Source organism: Piliocolobus tephrosceles, chromosome 2, assembly GCF_002776525.5.
Source record: "Piliocolobus tephrosceles isolate RC106 chromosome 2, ASM277652v3, whole genome shotgun sequence".
Classification (NCBI taxonomy): Eukaryota; Metazoa; Chordata; class Mammalia; order Primates; family Cercopithecidae; genus Piliocolobus; species Piliocolobus tephrosceles.
Genome location: NC_045435.1, coordinates 191,268,609 through 191,285,099, shown reverse-complemented (window position 1 = coordinate 191,285,099; position 16,491 = coordinate 191,268,609). Strand labels below are relative to the sequence as shown.

Genomic DNA, 16,491 nt, shown 5'->3' with positions numbered 1-16,491 from the left:
AAAAAAAAAAAAAAATAGAAGTGTACAATTCTATTACCGAGGGCTTCTAACACAATATTTAATCCAGAAAGTTACACTTTGGAAAGCAAATATAAACTTAAGAGGAGCCCCCGGAAGAACTCCTTCCTATCCCCCTTCCACTGTTGAAAATACGAATGCAGTTTTCCATGACCATGTTGTGAGTTCGTGGTCAGAGATTGGTGTCCCGAAAACCGTTCTGGAGCAAAATGCAATTGACGGTGAAAAGGGCAGAATCTGTTGGGAGGAGACTGGTTTGTTGCTAAGTCACTGTGTGCAGATAGGAACAGACCTTCTTCCCCTGCTGTCGGAGATCCAGATGAGAGAGGAGGGCACAGTCTCCAGCTTTACACGGTGATAAAAAGAGAATGTAGTTGGGAACATCAGAGCACATTTCCCAAAACCCCTGGCCTGTTGCTCATTGTCTGGTTTCTAGGACATCTGTCACCATTAACCGTAGCATTAACCCACTGTCTTTTTTTTTTTTTTTTTGAGACGAAGGCTCACTCTGTCACCCAGGTGTGGTGTGATCTCGGCTCACTGCAACCTTCGCCTCCCAGGTTCAAGCAATTCTCCTGCCGCAGCCTCCTGAGTAGCTGGGATTACAGGCGCCCGCCACCACCACACCTGGCTAATTTCTTGTAGTTTAGTAGAGACACGGTTTCACCATGTTGACCAGGCTGATCTCCATCTCCTGACCTCATGATCTGCCCCCCTTGGCCTCCCAAAGTGCTGGGATTACAGGCATGAGCCACTGCACCCGGCCAACCTACTGAGTTTCTAACACGTATGACGGCTCTAATTTCAGTTGGCCTCCCTGCTCTGCCTTGAGGATTGATGAACAGACATCATCTCCTCCGTTGGCTTCCTAGGAAGAGCACCCTGAGGCCTTTCCACCCTCACCAGGCCTGGTGGTGCACACCTGTAATCCCAGCTCCCGGCGAGGCTGAGGGAGGAGAATTGCTTGAACCCAGGAGGCAGAGGTTGCAGTGAACTGAGACCACACCACTGCACTCCAGCCTGGGGAACAGAGCAAGACTCCATCTCCAAAAAAAAAAAGAAAAAAAACAGTGAATCTTCTTTGTGTGTTGCGTTGTTTTGTTTGTTTTTCCATTCTCTTTTATTCCCTGTCTTTGGAGCCTGGGAGCAGGAATTGGTCTTTCAGGCCATCGCAGATATAGTCAGAGAGAGTGTTGAAGTACAAGGGCCTACCATACTGTCCCGTCCTGGAGCTTGTCAATTGCGGCTTCTTATCACCCCGCTGTCTCTTCCCCTGCTTGGCCTCAGAGACCGTCACAAAGGAAAGGGCAGGCCGTGGCACTAGGGTCTAGCCTGCCTTTGAGAGCCTCTCTTACCAGAAATCACGGTGTTAGCTGCCATGGTCCTTAGTAACAAATCTTGCCTTTCATTGCTTTTTGGCATTCAACGAGTTGTTTTTCTTTTCTCTTTTCTGTTTTGTTTTTTGTGTTTTTTCTTTTTTTTACTCATTGCAGAGCTGATGGAACTGTGAATCAAATTGAAGGTGAAGCTACCCCAGCTAACATCACAGAGCCTGCCAAGCTGGAAGTTAAGTTCTTCTGGTGTAAGTCTCCACTTTTCCCCGGAGGACTCAGGGACAGGAAACATGCAGACTGAAGGCTAGCGCCCTGGCGTGGAGAATTCCTGAGACACCTGAGTGCCCTCTATAATGACTCAGCACATAGTTATCTGTCAAACACTTACTACATGCCAGCACTGGGGTTGCCATGATGAGCCAGACAGAGCTGGCCTTGGTACTTACGGAGCTCACATCCCCGTATGGATACGGACACGTGACCCGCAATTTACCGTAACTAGCTAATGTTTCAATAGGTGAAACACAAATAGGTGCACACAGGACGGGGCTGTAGAAGACCCAATCCAGTCTTGTTTCCCAGAGGAAACTGGGACCCGAAAAATTAGCAGATCTTAGCAGAGCAATCTGCATGGCGCAGAAACTTGGAAGCAAGAGATGACAAGAGTGACGGTAAATTTGAATCCTGCTTCCACCACCTTCCAGTCACATTGTTGGGTATCCTGTGAGATATCTAATGAAAGGCATTTGCCTCTGGGTTCTGAGCTAACTGAGGAAGGGACACAGGCAATAGAGAAGGCACCAAATATCAGTTTTACTGCTGATGTAGATACACTAGGGAGTTCAACCCAGAACCATGAGGCTTTCTAACACGAACAGTGCTTGAGAGCCCCTTTCCCACCTGCAGGGCAGACACTGAAGTTATCAGCTACAAAAATTACTCCCCCCACTTCCCACTTCTCACCCCTGCCACTCCTCCACCTCCCACCAGTCAAGTTCCTACAGGCGGGTGGAGAGGAAGTTCTTATTTTATAGGCCAAGAAAGGAAGCTGGGAGGAGAAAATAGTTCTTCTCACACATATGAATGTGGACAACTAACTTCACATGTACAAGCCAGAAATAACTGCTCAGTGTCGTGAAAGTAAACTAGATACATACGCTCTGTAAACTGTAAAGGGCTTTATACACAGTTTCTCTTGTTATTTTTATCAAGAAAGAAGCTAAAGTGCAGGCAGGCTGAGTGACGCAGGCCGTCACTGAGCTTATTAGAAGAGTTGGGACCTAAACCTAGGTCTCCAAACTCTCCACTTATTCTTCCCACACGGATCAGGGACGGGGACTGGAGTGAAAGCTAACTATTATGTGCCTAACAGTCTTCATAAGGAAGCCTGGGACAGGAACTAAAAGAGGCAGGAGCTATTGGCTGGGAAAGGTGGAGGGAAAGATGTATTCTGGTTGGGAGGATTAGATGTTTGCATTAGGCCTTGTAGGATGTATGGGAGATTATGGGAAAGGATTTCCAAGTGAAGGGAACTGGAACATAGAAGGACTGAATATAGGCATATCACGAAGTCAGAAGTTCGAGACCAGCCTGGCCAACATGGTGAAACCCCGTCTCTACTAAAGACACAAAAAATTACTTGGGCATGGTTGCACCTGCCTGTAATCCCAGCTGCTCAGGATGCTGAGGCAGGAGAATCTCTTCAACCCGGGAGGTGGACATTGCAGTGAGCTGAGATCGTGCCATTGCACTCCAGCCTGGGTGACAAGAGCGAAACTCTGTCTCAAAAAAAAAAAAAAAAAGAAGAAGAAGAAGGCCTGAATAAAGCGGCCTAGAGTCTGGGAGGGAGGGTATATGGAGAGGGCGATGAGGTTAGGAAGGGCCTTGAATACCACATTAGATGACTTGAAGTTTCTTCCATAAACAATAGGAGACTGTCAAAGTTTTCAAATGAGGAGAGACAAGTGAAGTTTTCTGTATTGTATCTGGGTAAATTTACTCTTGAGAGCTGGACCACAAGAGGAAGGCAGAATGTGCAGGCCTGGGTGTGTGCGGGTGGGCCATGATGCCACTGCTGGCAGAGGTGGGAGACAGATTTTTCCAAAATCACTCTGGGCTTAAGAGTTCTCAATCCAGCTGAGAACACACAGAGCAGCTGAAATGTGCAGATGGGTGATAACTCTCTCTCTCTCTCTCTCTCTCGGTGAGTGAGGCAGGCAGGCAAGGCACCAACAGGGCTAGAAAGGTAACTCAGAAACACTCAGTCTAGGCTTTCGTCCAAACTTCTTTCAAGGGTCTTTCTGTTTCTGGATTGATAAACAAAGTCAAAGGCCGGGGGGCTTGGTGGCTGGTTGTCTGGGCCAGCCTTCTTGTGTTGTCCTGAGGTTTCTCTTGGTTCTCCAATAACGCTGCCTCTCTCTGGCTCTCAGTTATGCCATCTGCACCGTACTGGGTCCTGGCCACCGACTATGAGAACTATGCCCTCGTGTATTCCTGTACCAGCATCATCAATCTTTTTCATGTGGATTATGCTTGGATCTTGGCAAGAGACCGTCATCTCCCTTCAGAAACAGTGGACTTTCTAAAAAGTATCCTGACTTCTAATAACATTGATGTGAGGAAACTGACGGTCACAGATCAGGAGAACTGCCCCGAGTTCTCGTAACCAGGCTCCACAGAGAGGCTGTGCCCACTCCACGTTACATTTCCTGCTTTGCTTTCCCCCACCCCACCCACTCCTCATAAACACAAACCAATCAACCATGACAAACCTTCGCAAACACCAGAAGGGAGGGTTGACCATGGAAGACAGTGGTGAGGAGCTCAAGGGAGCTGGCCTGAACACATAGCCATGCCCTACCTTGTTACCCTGCTAGCCGCAAAATAAACTTGTTGCTGACCTGCTGTGCTCACAGCGATTGCAAGTTGGATTAATTATTGTGGGTTTTTCATTATAAGCTTATGCTTAGAAATCCTTAAACAGGCTGGTCGTGGTGGCTCCTGCCTGTAATCCCAGCACTTTGGGAGGCTGAGGCAGGAGGATCACCTGAGGCCAGGAGTTCAAGACCAGTCTGGGCAACATAGCAAGACCTCATCTCTACAAAAAATTTTTAAAAATTAGCTGGGTATGGTGGTGCACACCTATGCTAGCTACACAGAAGGTGGTGGCAGGAGGATCACTTGAGCCCAAGAGTTTGAGGGTACAGTGAGCTATGATGGCACCACTGCACTGCAGCCTGGGCAACACAGCAAGGCCCTGCCTCTAAAAAGAAAAAAGAAAAGAAAAAATCCTGAAGCAGTTATGTTGAAAAAACCAAGCACTGAATTGTCCTAGTTTAAAGGTAAGAATCCTGGTTCTGGAAGCGGGGAACCTGATGGCAAAGGCATATTCTGGGTGACCTGAATCCAGATGCCCCCATTCTGGAGTGGATGCTCCTTTCAGGGGGAATTACTTGGAGGTTCGGAGTCTCTGTGGGGCAGTTTCCTTGAGATGTTTACTTTCTCCTCAGGTCTTCAGAGTCAAGCTGAAGAATGAGCCCGTCTAGGGGTTTATATAAGGAAGAGGAGAATCTATGAGGAAGAACATAGGGAGTTTTTTTTTTTTTTAAGAAAAAAATACATATATATATAAAATCTATATGTATTTAAAAATACATATATGTGTGTGTGTGTGTATATATATATGTTGTCATTCATTCAACTGACATTTATGGAAGCCCAGTTGCATTCCAGGCATTGAAAAATACAGAATCCCTGTCCTCCCATAGAAGCTCACAGTCTACTGAGGGAGAAACAGATAAAGATGCAATTATAATCCAAGGTGAAGAGTGCAAAGGCAGAGGCACACAGAGGGTGCCAGGGAGCTCCAGGAAAGTCCCAACCCCTGCCACACACAGGTAAGCACTAGGGTTGTGCAACTACGCCTATGAGCACTCCAACTTCCCCGTACCAACAGGTCTCAAGAACCTCTTTCTGGCCGGGCGCGGTGGCTCATGCCTGTAATCCCTGCACTTTGGGAGGCCAAGGTTGGGGGATACCCTGGATGTCAGGAGTTTGAGACCAGCCTGCCCAACATGGTGAAGCCCTGTCTCTACTAAAAATACAAAACTTAGCCAGGTGTGGTGGCGGACACCTGTAGTCCCAGCTACTCAGAAGGCTGAGGCAGGAGAATTGCTTGAACCCGGGAGGCGGAGGTTGCAATGAGACGAGATGGCGCCATTGCACTCTGGAGTGGGAGACAGAGCAAGACTCCGTTTCAAAAATAAAAAAAAACCTCCTTGAGTTTGGTTTTTTAACATTGTGACTTTTAAAATCAGAAAGACCTCAGAATGTTCGCCCTGTAATTGAACTTAGCTCACATAACTGACAATTTACTAATGTTTTGGGAAATGAATAGAAAATTAAGCCATCTGATTAGATTTTTGCTTTTTTAGCATGAATATGAAATGCTCATTTTCTGGAGCACTCGAGTCTCTTTGATGCTTTAATGATTACAAAAATCCCAAGGATTTTAATATATACAATTTTCATTTAACTAAATAAATATGACCTCAGACTGTAGCTTCCAATTCTAAATCCCAGAAGGCTGAAAGCCGTTAGCAAAAAGGCAGTGAGGAAGAGGTGGGCCTGGAGGGAGGAGGGCCTGTCCCAGGCTCTGCCTACGGCCACACCCTACACTCTGGCACACTGGCCCCACCGCCCCCCGACAGAGGGCATTTGGCTTCTCTGCTGAAAGGCAGTCATTCCTGAGTGTTGCACTGGCGAGCTGGCTTTTATCTCACGGTACATAATAAGCTGTGATTTCATTCCTCTTAATAGCTGTCTAGTAACATCTAAAACAATGAAAGTCACTACATTTTGCAACATTTTTCGTGTCTTGACCAATACATAGGCTCACTTTTTTTTTTATGTGAATGAATTACTGAATATGTAGATAGACAGATGGACTTGAGGTTTTAGGTAAGGAGGGAAAAGGAACCTATGAGGCAGGTGTCAGGGTCACTGAACCTGAGAAAAATTTGGGGGAATCACAGGGCAGCATGTGAGTACCAAATGTCTAGAGGAAACATGGGGACTAACAACAAAAAATCCAGAGGGGAGAGAAAGAGAAAGGAAGTAGGACACAAACCACAAAACGGATTCAATAATGTATCATAAATCTCCACGTACCCATCATCTGCTCCAGCAGTATGTATAAAATATAAACTCATCTTAAATTACATAGAGATTACGTTCTCGGGAGCACCTCCAGAACAGAAAACATAACCTTGAATTTTTTGTTGTTGTTATTTGCTAGAGATTTCACCAATCTTGCTTCAGCTATTATCACCCCCTAATTTTTTTCCTAGAGTGCTTTGAAGCAGGTCCCTGATATCACATCCTATTGCCCATAGCTACTTAAGTAGAAATCTCTAGCAAATACAGACCCCTTTTATAAAACAAGAAAAAATTGCAAGGTTATGTTTTCTGTTCTGGAGGTGCTCAGAGAATGTAATCTCTATGTAATTTAAAGATTATTTTATATAATCTGGAAGATGAAAAGGAAAATGTATGCACAAGAATGTTCATAGTTTTACTTGTAGCTGTCCCCAAGCTGAAAGGGGCGATACACTAAAGCTAACAGCAGAGGAAGGGTCATAAATTATGAAACAGCCACTTGATGTGATGCGTTCATGAACATTTTTAGTTGTAAGAACTAGGAAGCCACACTCACTGCTGGGGGAGTCCCAGCGCATGGCCTTGCTGCCCTGCAGAGCTAGAATCTAAAGCATGTGACTCCACCGCCCCAGCCACACCTGATTGGACCAATGTGTGTCCACCTGAGCCAGCCACACCCAATCCACAGGCTGAACAGAAACCTCTGACTTCTATGGCCTCAAGGGAGGGAAAAGAAATTGAGACAATCAAATAAGGGTTTGACTTTAAGCAGTCTGGAAAGAAGATCATTAAAAGCTCTGGTACTGTAAGGTCATGTCGTTTGTAGTGGCCACTACTGGCCATGGACTACTGAAGTGATATGTGCAGAGCAGAAACGCAGGATGAGCAGAGATCCCTCCGCCCACCCAAGGCCCCGGACAGAGCAGCTTCAGTAGCTGTTGGCTCTCCCTGTCCTAGCACCAGTTCCTGGGGAGCTTAGCCAGCTTAGGTGCCTGTCCTTGGTTTCTGTAAGATTAGGCACGTACACACAACTATTTTCTGAGACAATTTAACTTGACTGAGTAAATGTTCCTGCAACCAAAATAGTCCTCAGACAAAAGCGCTCACAATGTAATGTTGAGTGAAAGACAGAATGTTGCATTTTAACTATGCTGCATTTATAGCCTCATGAAATGGCATAAAATTAAGAACTAAAAGTGAACAGAGAAAATGAAGGCAATTAATGTGTTAGAGTGGTGGAATCATGGATAATTTTCCCCCTTTTATAGTTCTGCTGCTGCTACTTGGAGTGGAGGCCCTAAGACTTCAGACCCTAAAACCTCCTTCTAGTTCAGCCTGACCCTCTCCTAAGTCAGGTGTCCAAACAAATAAGCTTCTTCTGGCAGCAACTACCTCAGACTTTGAGACCTTTCTGAACTATTGTCCTATTCCACCACATCCACAGAACAGCTGAGATGTACTAGTTTGTGAATATAGGATGTGTTGTAGTTTAAAATTTCTCTATTAAAGCAGTCTTTATTTACTACCAAAAAGGTTCTCTATACACTTTTCTAGGAGATATTAAGAAAGATATCAAGTAATCTAGAAAGCTTTTATTTTTTTCTTGTTTTATTTACTTATTATTTTTTTGAGACGGAGTTTCGCTCTTGTTGCCCAGGCTGGAGTGCAGTGGTGTGATCTCGCCTCACTGCAACCTCCGCCTCCCGGGTTCAAGCGATTCTCCTGCTTCAGAGTCCTGAGTAGCTGGGATTACAGGCATGTGCCACCATGGCCAGTTAATTTTTGTATTTTTAGTAGAGACGGGGTTTCACCGTGTTGGCCAGGCTGGTCTTGAACTCCTGATCTCAGGTGATCCACCTGCCTCGGCCTCCCAAAGTGCTGGGATTACAGATGTGAGCCACTGTGCCCGGCCGAAAGTTTCTATTTTTATATTTGTGTAAACATTGCTTTATTTTATAACAGATTTCCACCCCAGAAGCAATCATTTTCACCTTGGTAGTGAGAAACTACTACAGTTTGTTAGATTTGTTAAATGTGATCAACTTTCATGCCGCACTCAGTGTTTCCAGTAAACACAACATTCAAATAGGTTCAAGAGTTCCCTAACATTTTCCAGCAGAGTAAGGCGATCTGAACTAATCATTGGAAATGCTAAGGAGCAGTGTGGTGGGAGGTACTGGGAGTGGGCCCAGCGCTAGCCCTGACCCCACTTATTAGCCACTCACTCCACCAATCTCTCTAGCAACTCTTCCAGGTCAAACATTTAGTCTTATGGTTTTGTACATGATAAATAAGGTGAGATTTTGCTGACAAAGAGGGAGTCTTACATCATTTTTAGGGACAATAAGCCACAGACATTTATAAGACCAACCCTGTAGATTGTTTTGTGTCTTTCTAAACCTTACCAATGTACATGTTATTTTGCAGTCAAATGTTCTACCCCCAAGCTATGCCCCCACTTAATTATTTTGATGTATATCTGGCTCCTTGGGGATACGTATATTTTACTCATATTCCATATTATAGTCTATAAATGCACAAAAGTACTGTATTTTATTCTCTGGAGTTTTCCTAGTATGCTAATCATAATTAAAATATTAAAAAGCCAACCTTCAGCATCTTCAGTACACCCAGAGATCCAGGAGGAACAACAACTCATTGAATTACAAAGTGACTCTCTCAGTGAACAAGGTTGGAAGAATTGGGAAAAGAGCTATCAAAGCTGGAGCGTAATACATGTAATAAACTCTATCCCAAAGCTCTTAGTCTGGGGGTGCTGTAGCCCCAGTGCTGCCTCTGGGTATCTGTAGAGGGGAAGGTGCTCAGCTTCTGCTTAGAGACTTTCTGTGACCCCTGATTGACACGCATCCTCCTGGCTGGGCATCTCAGTCCTCCCCACCCAACGTGCCTGCCTCTTCTCCCATGGCTCCTTCTCAGGCAGCCATTTTTGGTTCTCAACCAAAGCATGTCGCAATTACCTGGAGGGGAAATGTATCAGTTCCTTGGGAAGACATCCTAGAATGGGGAGAAAGAGGGCAAAAGGTTGCAAAACATTCTCCAGGGTGATTCAAATCTGCCTCTCTGACTTGACTGAGAACCGCTGCTTTTTCAAAGAAAAAGACCACTTATGACCACTCCCCACGCCTCCCCTTTCTGTACCTTTCGTACACATCATCCTTTTGTTGAAATGTCCTGCTGCCAAAATCTAACCTACATCTGCTCTGTCGCAGAGCAATTTGGCAAAAACTAGTAAAGCTGAGGATGACCTAGTAATTCTCTTCTCTGGTAAACATCCTAGATACACTTCTGCACATAAGCACAAGAAGACACATACAAAAATGTTCACTGCAGCACTGTTTGAAAGACAGAAACAACCTAAATATCCATTAACAGAAGAACTGATTTAGAAATTGTGGGCTGGGTACAGTGGCTCGTGCCTGTAATCCCAGCACTTTGGGAAGCCCAGTTGGGCAGTTTACTTGAGGCCAGGTGTTCGAGACCAGCCTGGCCAACATGGTGAAACCCCGTCTCTACTAAAATTACAAAAATTAGCTGGGCATGGTGGCGCGTGCCTGTAATCCCAGCTACTCGGGAGGCTGAGGCAGGAGAATCACTGGAACCTGGGAGGTGGAGGTTGCAGTGAGCCGAGATCGCGCCATTGCACTGCAGCCTGGGCGACAGAGAAAAACTCTGTGGAAAAAAAAAAAATTGTAGCATGCACACATATGTGCAGGTACGCATACACACTATGGAATACTATGCTACAGAGAAAACTAGAGCTACATGTATCAACATATATAATCTATAAAATGTGTTAAGCAAAAAGCAATATACAGGATACAGTATGAATATATAAAATAACATTATTTCAGAATACATAAATATGCAATAAAGTATAATGAAATGCAGGAAATAATAAACGCCAAATTCAAGATCCTGGTTCCCTCCAGAGAGTGGAGGGAGAGGGTTGCAGTTGGGTAGAGGAACACCAGTGGCTTTCATCGCATGGGTAACTGCATTAGTTTCTGTGGCTGCTGTGACAAATAACCACAAACTCAGTGGTTTAAAGTACCTGAAATTTATTCTCTCACAGTTCTGGAGGCCAGAAGTCCAAAACCAGTATCACTGGGCTGAAATGAAGGTGTGGGCAGGGCTGTGGAGGCTCTAGGGGAGAATCTGTTCCTTACTTCTTCCAACTTTTGATGTTTTGGTGGCTGCTGGCATTCCTTGGTTTGTGGCAACAACACTCCAATCTTCAAATCTGCTTGTCTTCACATGGTATGTGTGTGTGTGTGTGCGCGCGCGCGCGTGCATGCTGTGTGAAATCTTCTGCTTGTCTCCAAAAGAATACATGTAATTACATTTAGGGCCCACCTGGATAATCCAGGATAATCTCCCTACTTCAAAAGCCTTAACTCCGCCGGGCGCAGTGGCTCACGCCTGTAATCCCAGCACTTTGGGTGACAGAGCGCGACTCCGTCTCAAAGGAAAAAAGAAAAGCCTTCACTCAATCATATCTGCCATGACATTTTTTCCAAATTTAACATTTCCAGGCTTCAGAGATGAGGACCTGGTAGCTTTGGAAGGGCATTTTTCAGCCTATCACAGTAATATTTTCTTAAGCTGAGAGGCAGGTAATAGAAGATATGTGACTTCCTACTTGGGCCCAGCAGAATGACTCCTGCAAAAAGGGTAGCCAGAAGAAGGGGGGTCATTCTGCCATCAATGAGGTGGTGACCTGAGGATACACCATCAACATTCACAGGTGCATCCACGGAGTGGGCTTCAAGAAGAATGCCCCTCAGGAACTCAAGAGAGATCCAGAAATCTGCCATGATGGAGATGGGGACTCCAGATGTATGCACTAATACTAGGCTCAACAAATGTTGGGTGAAAGGAAGGGCCCTACCACATCCATGTTTATCATGCAGAAAACATCATGAGGTGAAGGTTCACCAAACAAACTCTATACTTTGGTTTAACTACGTACCTGTTACCACTTTCAAAAATCTATAGACAGTCAATGTGGGTGAGAGCCAACCACTGATTGTCAAGTAAAGTGATAAAATCATATACACACAAATAGACATAGAATCATGGCCCTTTACCTTTTTTTGAGACAGGGTCTCATTCTATTGCCCAGGCTGGTGTGTAATGGTGCAATCATAGCTCACTGCATCCTCTGCCTCCCGGGGTCAAGTGATTCTCCCACCTTGGCCTTCTGAGTAGCCAGGACCACAGATGTGTGCCACTATGCTCAGCTAACTTTTGTAGTTTTTTGTAGAGATGAAGTTTCGCCATGTTGCCCAGGCTGGTCTCGAACTCCTGGGGCTCCAGCAATCCACCTGTCTCAGCCTCCCAAAATGCTCGGATTACAAGCGTGAGCCACTGTGTCCAATCTCATGGCCCCTTACTTTGAATAACAGTTGTCTATGACTATATCTTAACGCAGATACAGACTGTGAACCTTTCACAGAAAAAGAGGTCTCCATACCCCTGAACCTAAAATAAAACATTTTTTAAAAAAGAAAAAGGTCTCCAGGAGGCTGAAGGGCAGTGTAATGTGGGTAACTCAGTAGGAAGGTTAGAAGACTACGTGTCATGCTCTAAAAGTAGAGTGTATGAATTTGTCATTTCAGACGTAGGACAATTCTGGATAAAATGAGATCCAGGGCCTAACACCTATAACCTGACTTTTGCCATTTTGAGATTTTTTTTGTGTGAGTCTTTTTTAAGATGTTAAATTACGTTTCTAAACAGTAGTATCCTCCTCCAAACATTCACATTAACAAGAGACCTGAAGATCAAAAATCAAAAAACCCTTTCAGAACCAAGAATTGTGGACAGGTCAGTGGACAAAAATTCCCGTCATATTAGCTAGGCAGCCACCAGCTCCACCTGCTGTTAATCCAAGCCTTCTGTTTCCCACCCCTCCCAGGCCAAAATTACTGCCAGTGCTCTATGAGTCAGCTCTGTCCCCAGGAAGTGACAAATGGGCTCAGGTGCTGTCCTGGACAGCACTGGAGGAAGCAAATGGCCACTCCTTTGTCATTACAGTTCACTAAGTAGGTGTTTGTTCTTTGCCTGCAGCTTGGTCCCAGCAGGATTGGTGAGAGCTCATGTGTGCACCAGAGTCAGAGTACACCCTGTGTCCTCCCTCCCCAAATGGGGGAGTGGTTGCTAATGACAATGACCAACCTTACTGGAAGATGCTGTGAAAATCCACAAAACCGGCCGGGCGCGGTGGCTCAAGCCTGTAATCCCAGCACTTTGGGAGGCTGAGACGGGCGGATCACGAGGTCAGGAGATCGAGACCATCCTGGCTAACACACGGTGAAACCCCGTCTCTACTAAAAAATACAAAAAACTAGCCCGGCGAGGTGGCGGGCACCTGTAGTCCCAGCTACTTGGGAGGCTGAGGCAGGAGAATGGTGTAAACCCGGGAGGCAGAGCTTGCCGTGAGCTGAGATCCGGCCACTGCACTCCAGCCTGGGCCACAGAGCGAGACTCCGTCTCAAAAAAAAAAAAAGAAAGAAAGAAAAAAAAGAAAATCCACAAAACTGAAGCTGACATCTGTGGCATTTTGCTTAAGGGCATTTTGTCAACAAAGCATACTGTGCACTAGAAACAATCTAGGTGGGTCATTTGCAGCTGTAAATTACTAATAAAAATAACATCTCAAACTTGGCAGGCTTAGAGGCTGAGATTGCTGGCATTTCATTTGTCAAGTCTCAGCTCAGATGGCATCTCAGAGGCATCTGCCTAAAAGTGACTGCCCCAGTTACCTTCCATCCTGTCACACTTTTTAATCTCTTTCTTATCATTTTTCATAATCTGCAATAATTTTGTGTTTGCTTATGTATTTGTGGTCCATCTCTCCCACTAGGAGGTAGGCTCTCTGGAAAAAAAAAAGATCCTGCTTTTTTGGTACCCTCTTATATCCTCAGACCTAGGACAATTCCTGGCATGTATTTAAGTACTCAATAAATATTTATTGAATAAATGAGTGGGTCAATGAACAAATTAATGTACAAATGCAGAGGCTGAATATAGATGTCCCAGGGCCCAGAAAGAATCAGTTACAGAGGTGAAAACAGGACCCAGATAAAAAATGTTTTATATTTACGTGCCTCAACATATCTGGCTACGATTGCTTCCCGTTGGCTATATCTGGTATGTTCCCACAACTTAAACCGGAATATCACAGGCACATTCATTCACTTTCCAACTGGGGAGACTGAAGCCCAGCAAAGTGAAATGACTTAAGTGAAACTACGTGACTAGTTATACTTATAACTTGAACTTGGACCCTGACTTCTATCAGAAAAATAACTTACTTATAGGATGATTTGCGTTTTTTACCTCATTTTGTTCATTTCCCCACAAACAAAATATATTCTATGAGAAAAGTGTTTTTGTCTCCATGAGACAAACAAACATGGTATAAAGTCAATGTTATATTTTGCAAATCAACAACCACTACCTCTGGGATTCTATTCAAGGACTAATGATTAAGGAGGCAACTTTGGCCAGGCTTGGCAGGACTCGCAGTATCAGAGATGAGTGCAATGAGGACATCCTGCTCCCAGGGCCACCAGGTACACGAGACCGTCAACATGAAAGTCCTGGACTCAGACCCTGGCTATTTTTAGCATTAGGGAGATATTGTTTCACATGTTTAAGGGGCAGCTCTACCAGGAAGCGAGGAACTGAATGACTCCATGAGACACTCCCAGTTCCACGGGGCCTTCTGGACAAGAACAGCACAGGCAGCAGGAAGAACAGGTGTTTTGAACATACCCACTTCCCCTCCTCCCATGAGACTATGCTGCCTCCTTGTGATTGAAGAAGCAAATGCTGATTGCAAGTACTTCATACATCAACTGAGAAACATTAAAATGTTCTTAATAAGCATGGAAGACTTATCTGCATCCAGCTCCCATTTCCCGTGTATATGTTATAGAAAGTGCACTCCGGCTCATTCATTAATCCTTCCCGTCTCCCCGAAAATGACATGTGTTCCGAAACCTGTTTTGAATTATAACAGAAAAGCATCACTGTCTGTTATTGAAAAGAGAAAGAATTTTTTCATTTCAAACAAATAAAAGCCCTGAAGGGTCATATCTTCTCCTAAGTAGGTTCACTGTCCACCAACAGCAAACATATTACCCACAGTAAGCAGTGACTCTGTGAAAACGAGTGATTTATCAAATAATAACCTTAGAGAATCTCTGCTAGCTCTCAAACCTCTTGTTAACTAATATTATTCATTAACTATGTCTAGTATTGTGTTTTTTGTTTGTTTTTTCTATGACGGAGTCTTCCATTGTCACCCAGGCTGGAGTGCAGTGGTGCCATCTCGGCTCACTGCAACCTCCGCCTCCTGGGTTCAAGCAGTTCTCCTGCCTCAGCCTCCCGAGTAGCTGGGATTACAGGCACCCACCACCACACCCAGCCAACTTGTGTATTTTTTGTAGAGACAGGGTTTCACCGTGTCAGCCACGCTGGTCTTGAACTCCTGAACTTGTGATCCACCTGCCTCAACCTCCCAAAGTGCTGGGATTACAGGCGTGAGCCACTGTGCCAGGCCCTATGTCTAGTATTGTAGCATCCACTTCCACCACCATCTCATAGAAAAGCATCTCCTTGAAAATCAAAAAAAGAAAATAATGGATGGCTTCCTAAGGGACAATTTTCCACACAAATAATGTTTAATAAAAAAACTGAAAAAAAAAAAAGGACAAAGCAAAGCAACTCATAATGAAGAATAATTACTTTAGAATAATAAAAGAAAATTCAAAGGAAACTATTCAGGCAATAGAGTGAGTCTCTAGAAACAGAATTCATAGGACACCCCAGAAAATACTGCATGAACACCACCAAATTCAATACCAGCAAGAAATAGTATGGTAGATTTCTGCCTGCGGGACAGTGATTGGTAACCTAAGCAAACCTGTGTTTGCAGTTATCTGCTCTGAGGACTGGTTCAACTCACTATTTGAATTATGCCTAAGAACTCCGACCCTCACGTGAGCTCTGGCAGAAAGGCAGTTGTTAGTTCTTGTCCTTGGAATTACTGCCTCCAAAGATAAATCCAGTGTGTCCACTCTAAATCATTTACCTAAATTACCTCCTTGATTAACTGTTGGTTTGCCAGCCTGTCTTTCCCACTAGATGGTGATAGGAACCCCGTTTCATTCATCTTTGCATTCCTCACTTCTAATACACAGAAATGAAGTTAACAAAAATTGGTGTGGAGCCGGGCTTAAAAATCAATCCTGTTTTGAGTATTTCGTTGTTCCTATCTTTTTGGCATTTTAAGGAAGTTTAAAAATATTTTTAGGGCCAGGAGCGGTGGCTCATGTCTGTAATCCCAGTACTTTGGAACTTGAGGCCAGGAGTTTGAGACCAGCCTGGGCAACAGAAGGAGACCCCCGTATCTACAAAAAATAAAATGGGCCAGGTGTGGTGGTGTGTGCCTATAGTCCCAGGTACTCAGGAGGCTGAGGTGGGAGGATCTCAAGCCTGGGGACTTGAGGACGCAATGAGTCATGATTTCATCCCTGTACTCCAGCCTGGGCAACAGAGTGAGACTCTGTCTCCAAAGAGTTTTTTTTTTTTTTTTTTTTTAAATCAAAAACACCCATAGGGTCCATATTTTAAATTAGCTCATAACAGGTTCACAACATTTGATGAATGATGGTGTTGTTTAGTTCCCTTGGAGCTGTTACTATTCTGCTATTATTAATCAAGAGCTCAAAAATCACAAAATTATATATCAAATTCTGAAATATTAATTATACAACTTATAAATTACAAGTCCTAATTTGTACCAAATATTACAGGTGACTGCAAGCAAGTTATTTCAAGCATTTACAACTGGGATCCATCCAGAAACGATCATCTTTAGAGTCTCCACGTAAATCTCAACATCTCATCCACAGCAACGCCCCAGTAACCTCAGCATCTCATCCACAGCAAC

The 16,491-nt window shown here is 44.4% G+C and overlaps 2 protein-coding genes across 4 annotated transcripts in view; one reads left to right on the top strand and one right to left on the bottom strand.

Annotated features, from left to right (window-relative positions):
- The window catches only part of APOD (apolipoprotein D), a 13,104-nt gene extending 8,932 nt beyond the window's left edge, over positions 1–4,172 (top strand). Inside the window, exons 4-5 of the mRNA XM_026455655.2 lie at positions 1,512–1,600; positions 3,782–4,172. Coding sequence (XP_026311440.1) covers positions 1,512–1,600; positions 3,782–4,017 — 325 coding nt within the window. The 3' untranslated portion in view covers positions 4,018–4,172. The remainder of the gene's footprint in view (positions 1–1,511; positions 1,601–3,781) is intronic.
- An 8,896-nt stretch (positions 4,173–13,068) lies between these two features.
- The window catches only part of LOC111544315 (60S ribosomal protein L24-like), a 16,833-nt gene continuing 13,410 nt past the window's right edge, over positions 13,069–16,491 (bottom strand). For all 3 annotated transcript variants that reach the window (XR_002732110.1, XM_023214789.3, XM_031935280.1), the window contains one exon: positions 13,069–14,537. Coding sequence is in view for 1 of the 3 variants with exons in the window: in XM_023214789.3 (XP_023070557.1) it covers positions 14,403–14,537 (135 nt within the window). In the remaining 2 variants the exon portion in view is untranslated. The remainder of the gene's footprint in view (positions 14,538–16,491) is intronic.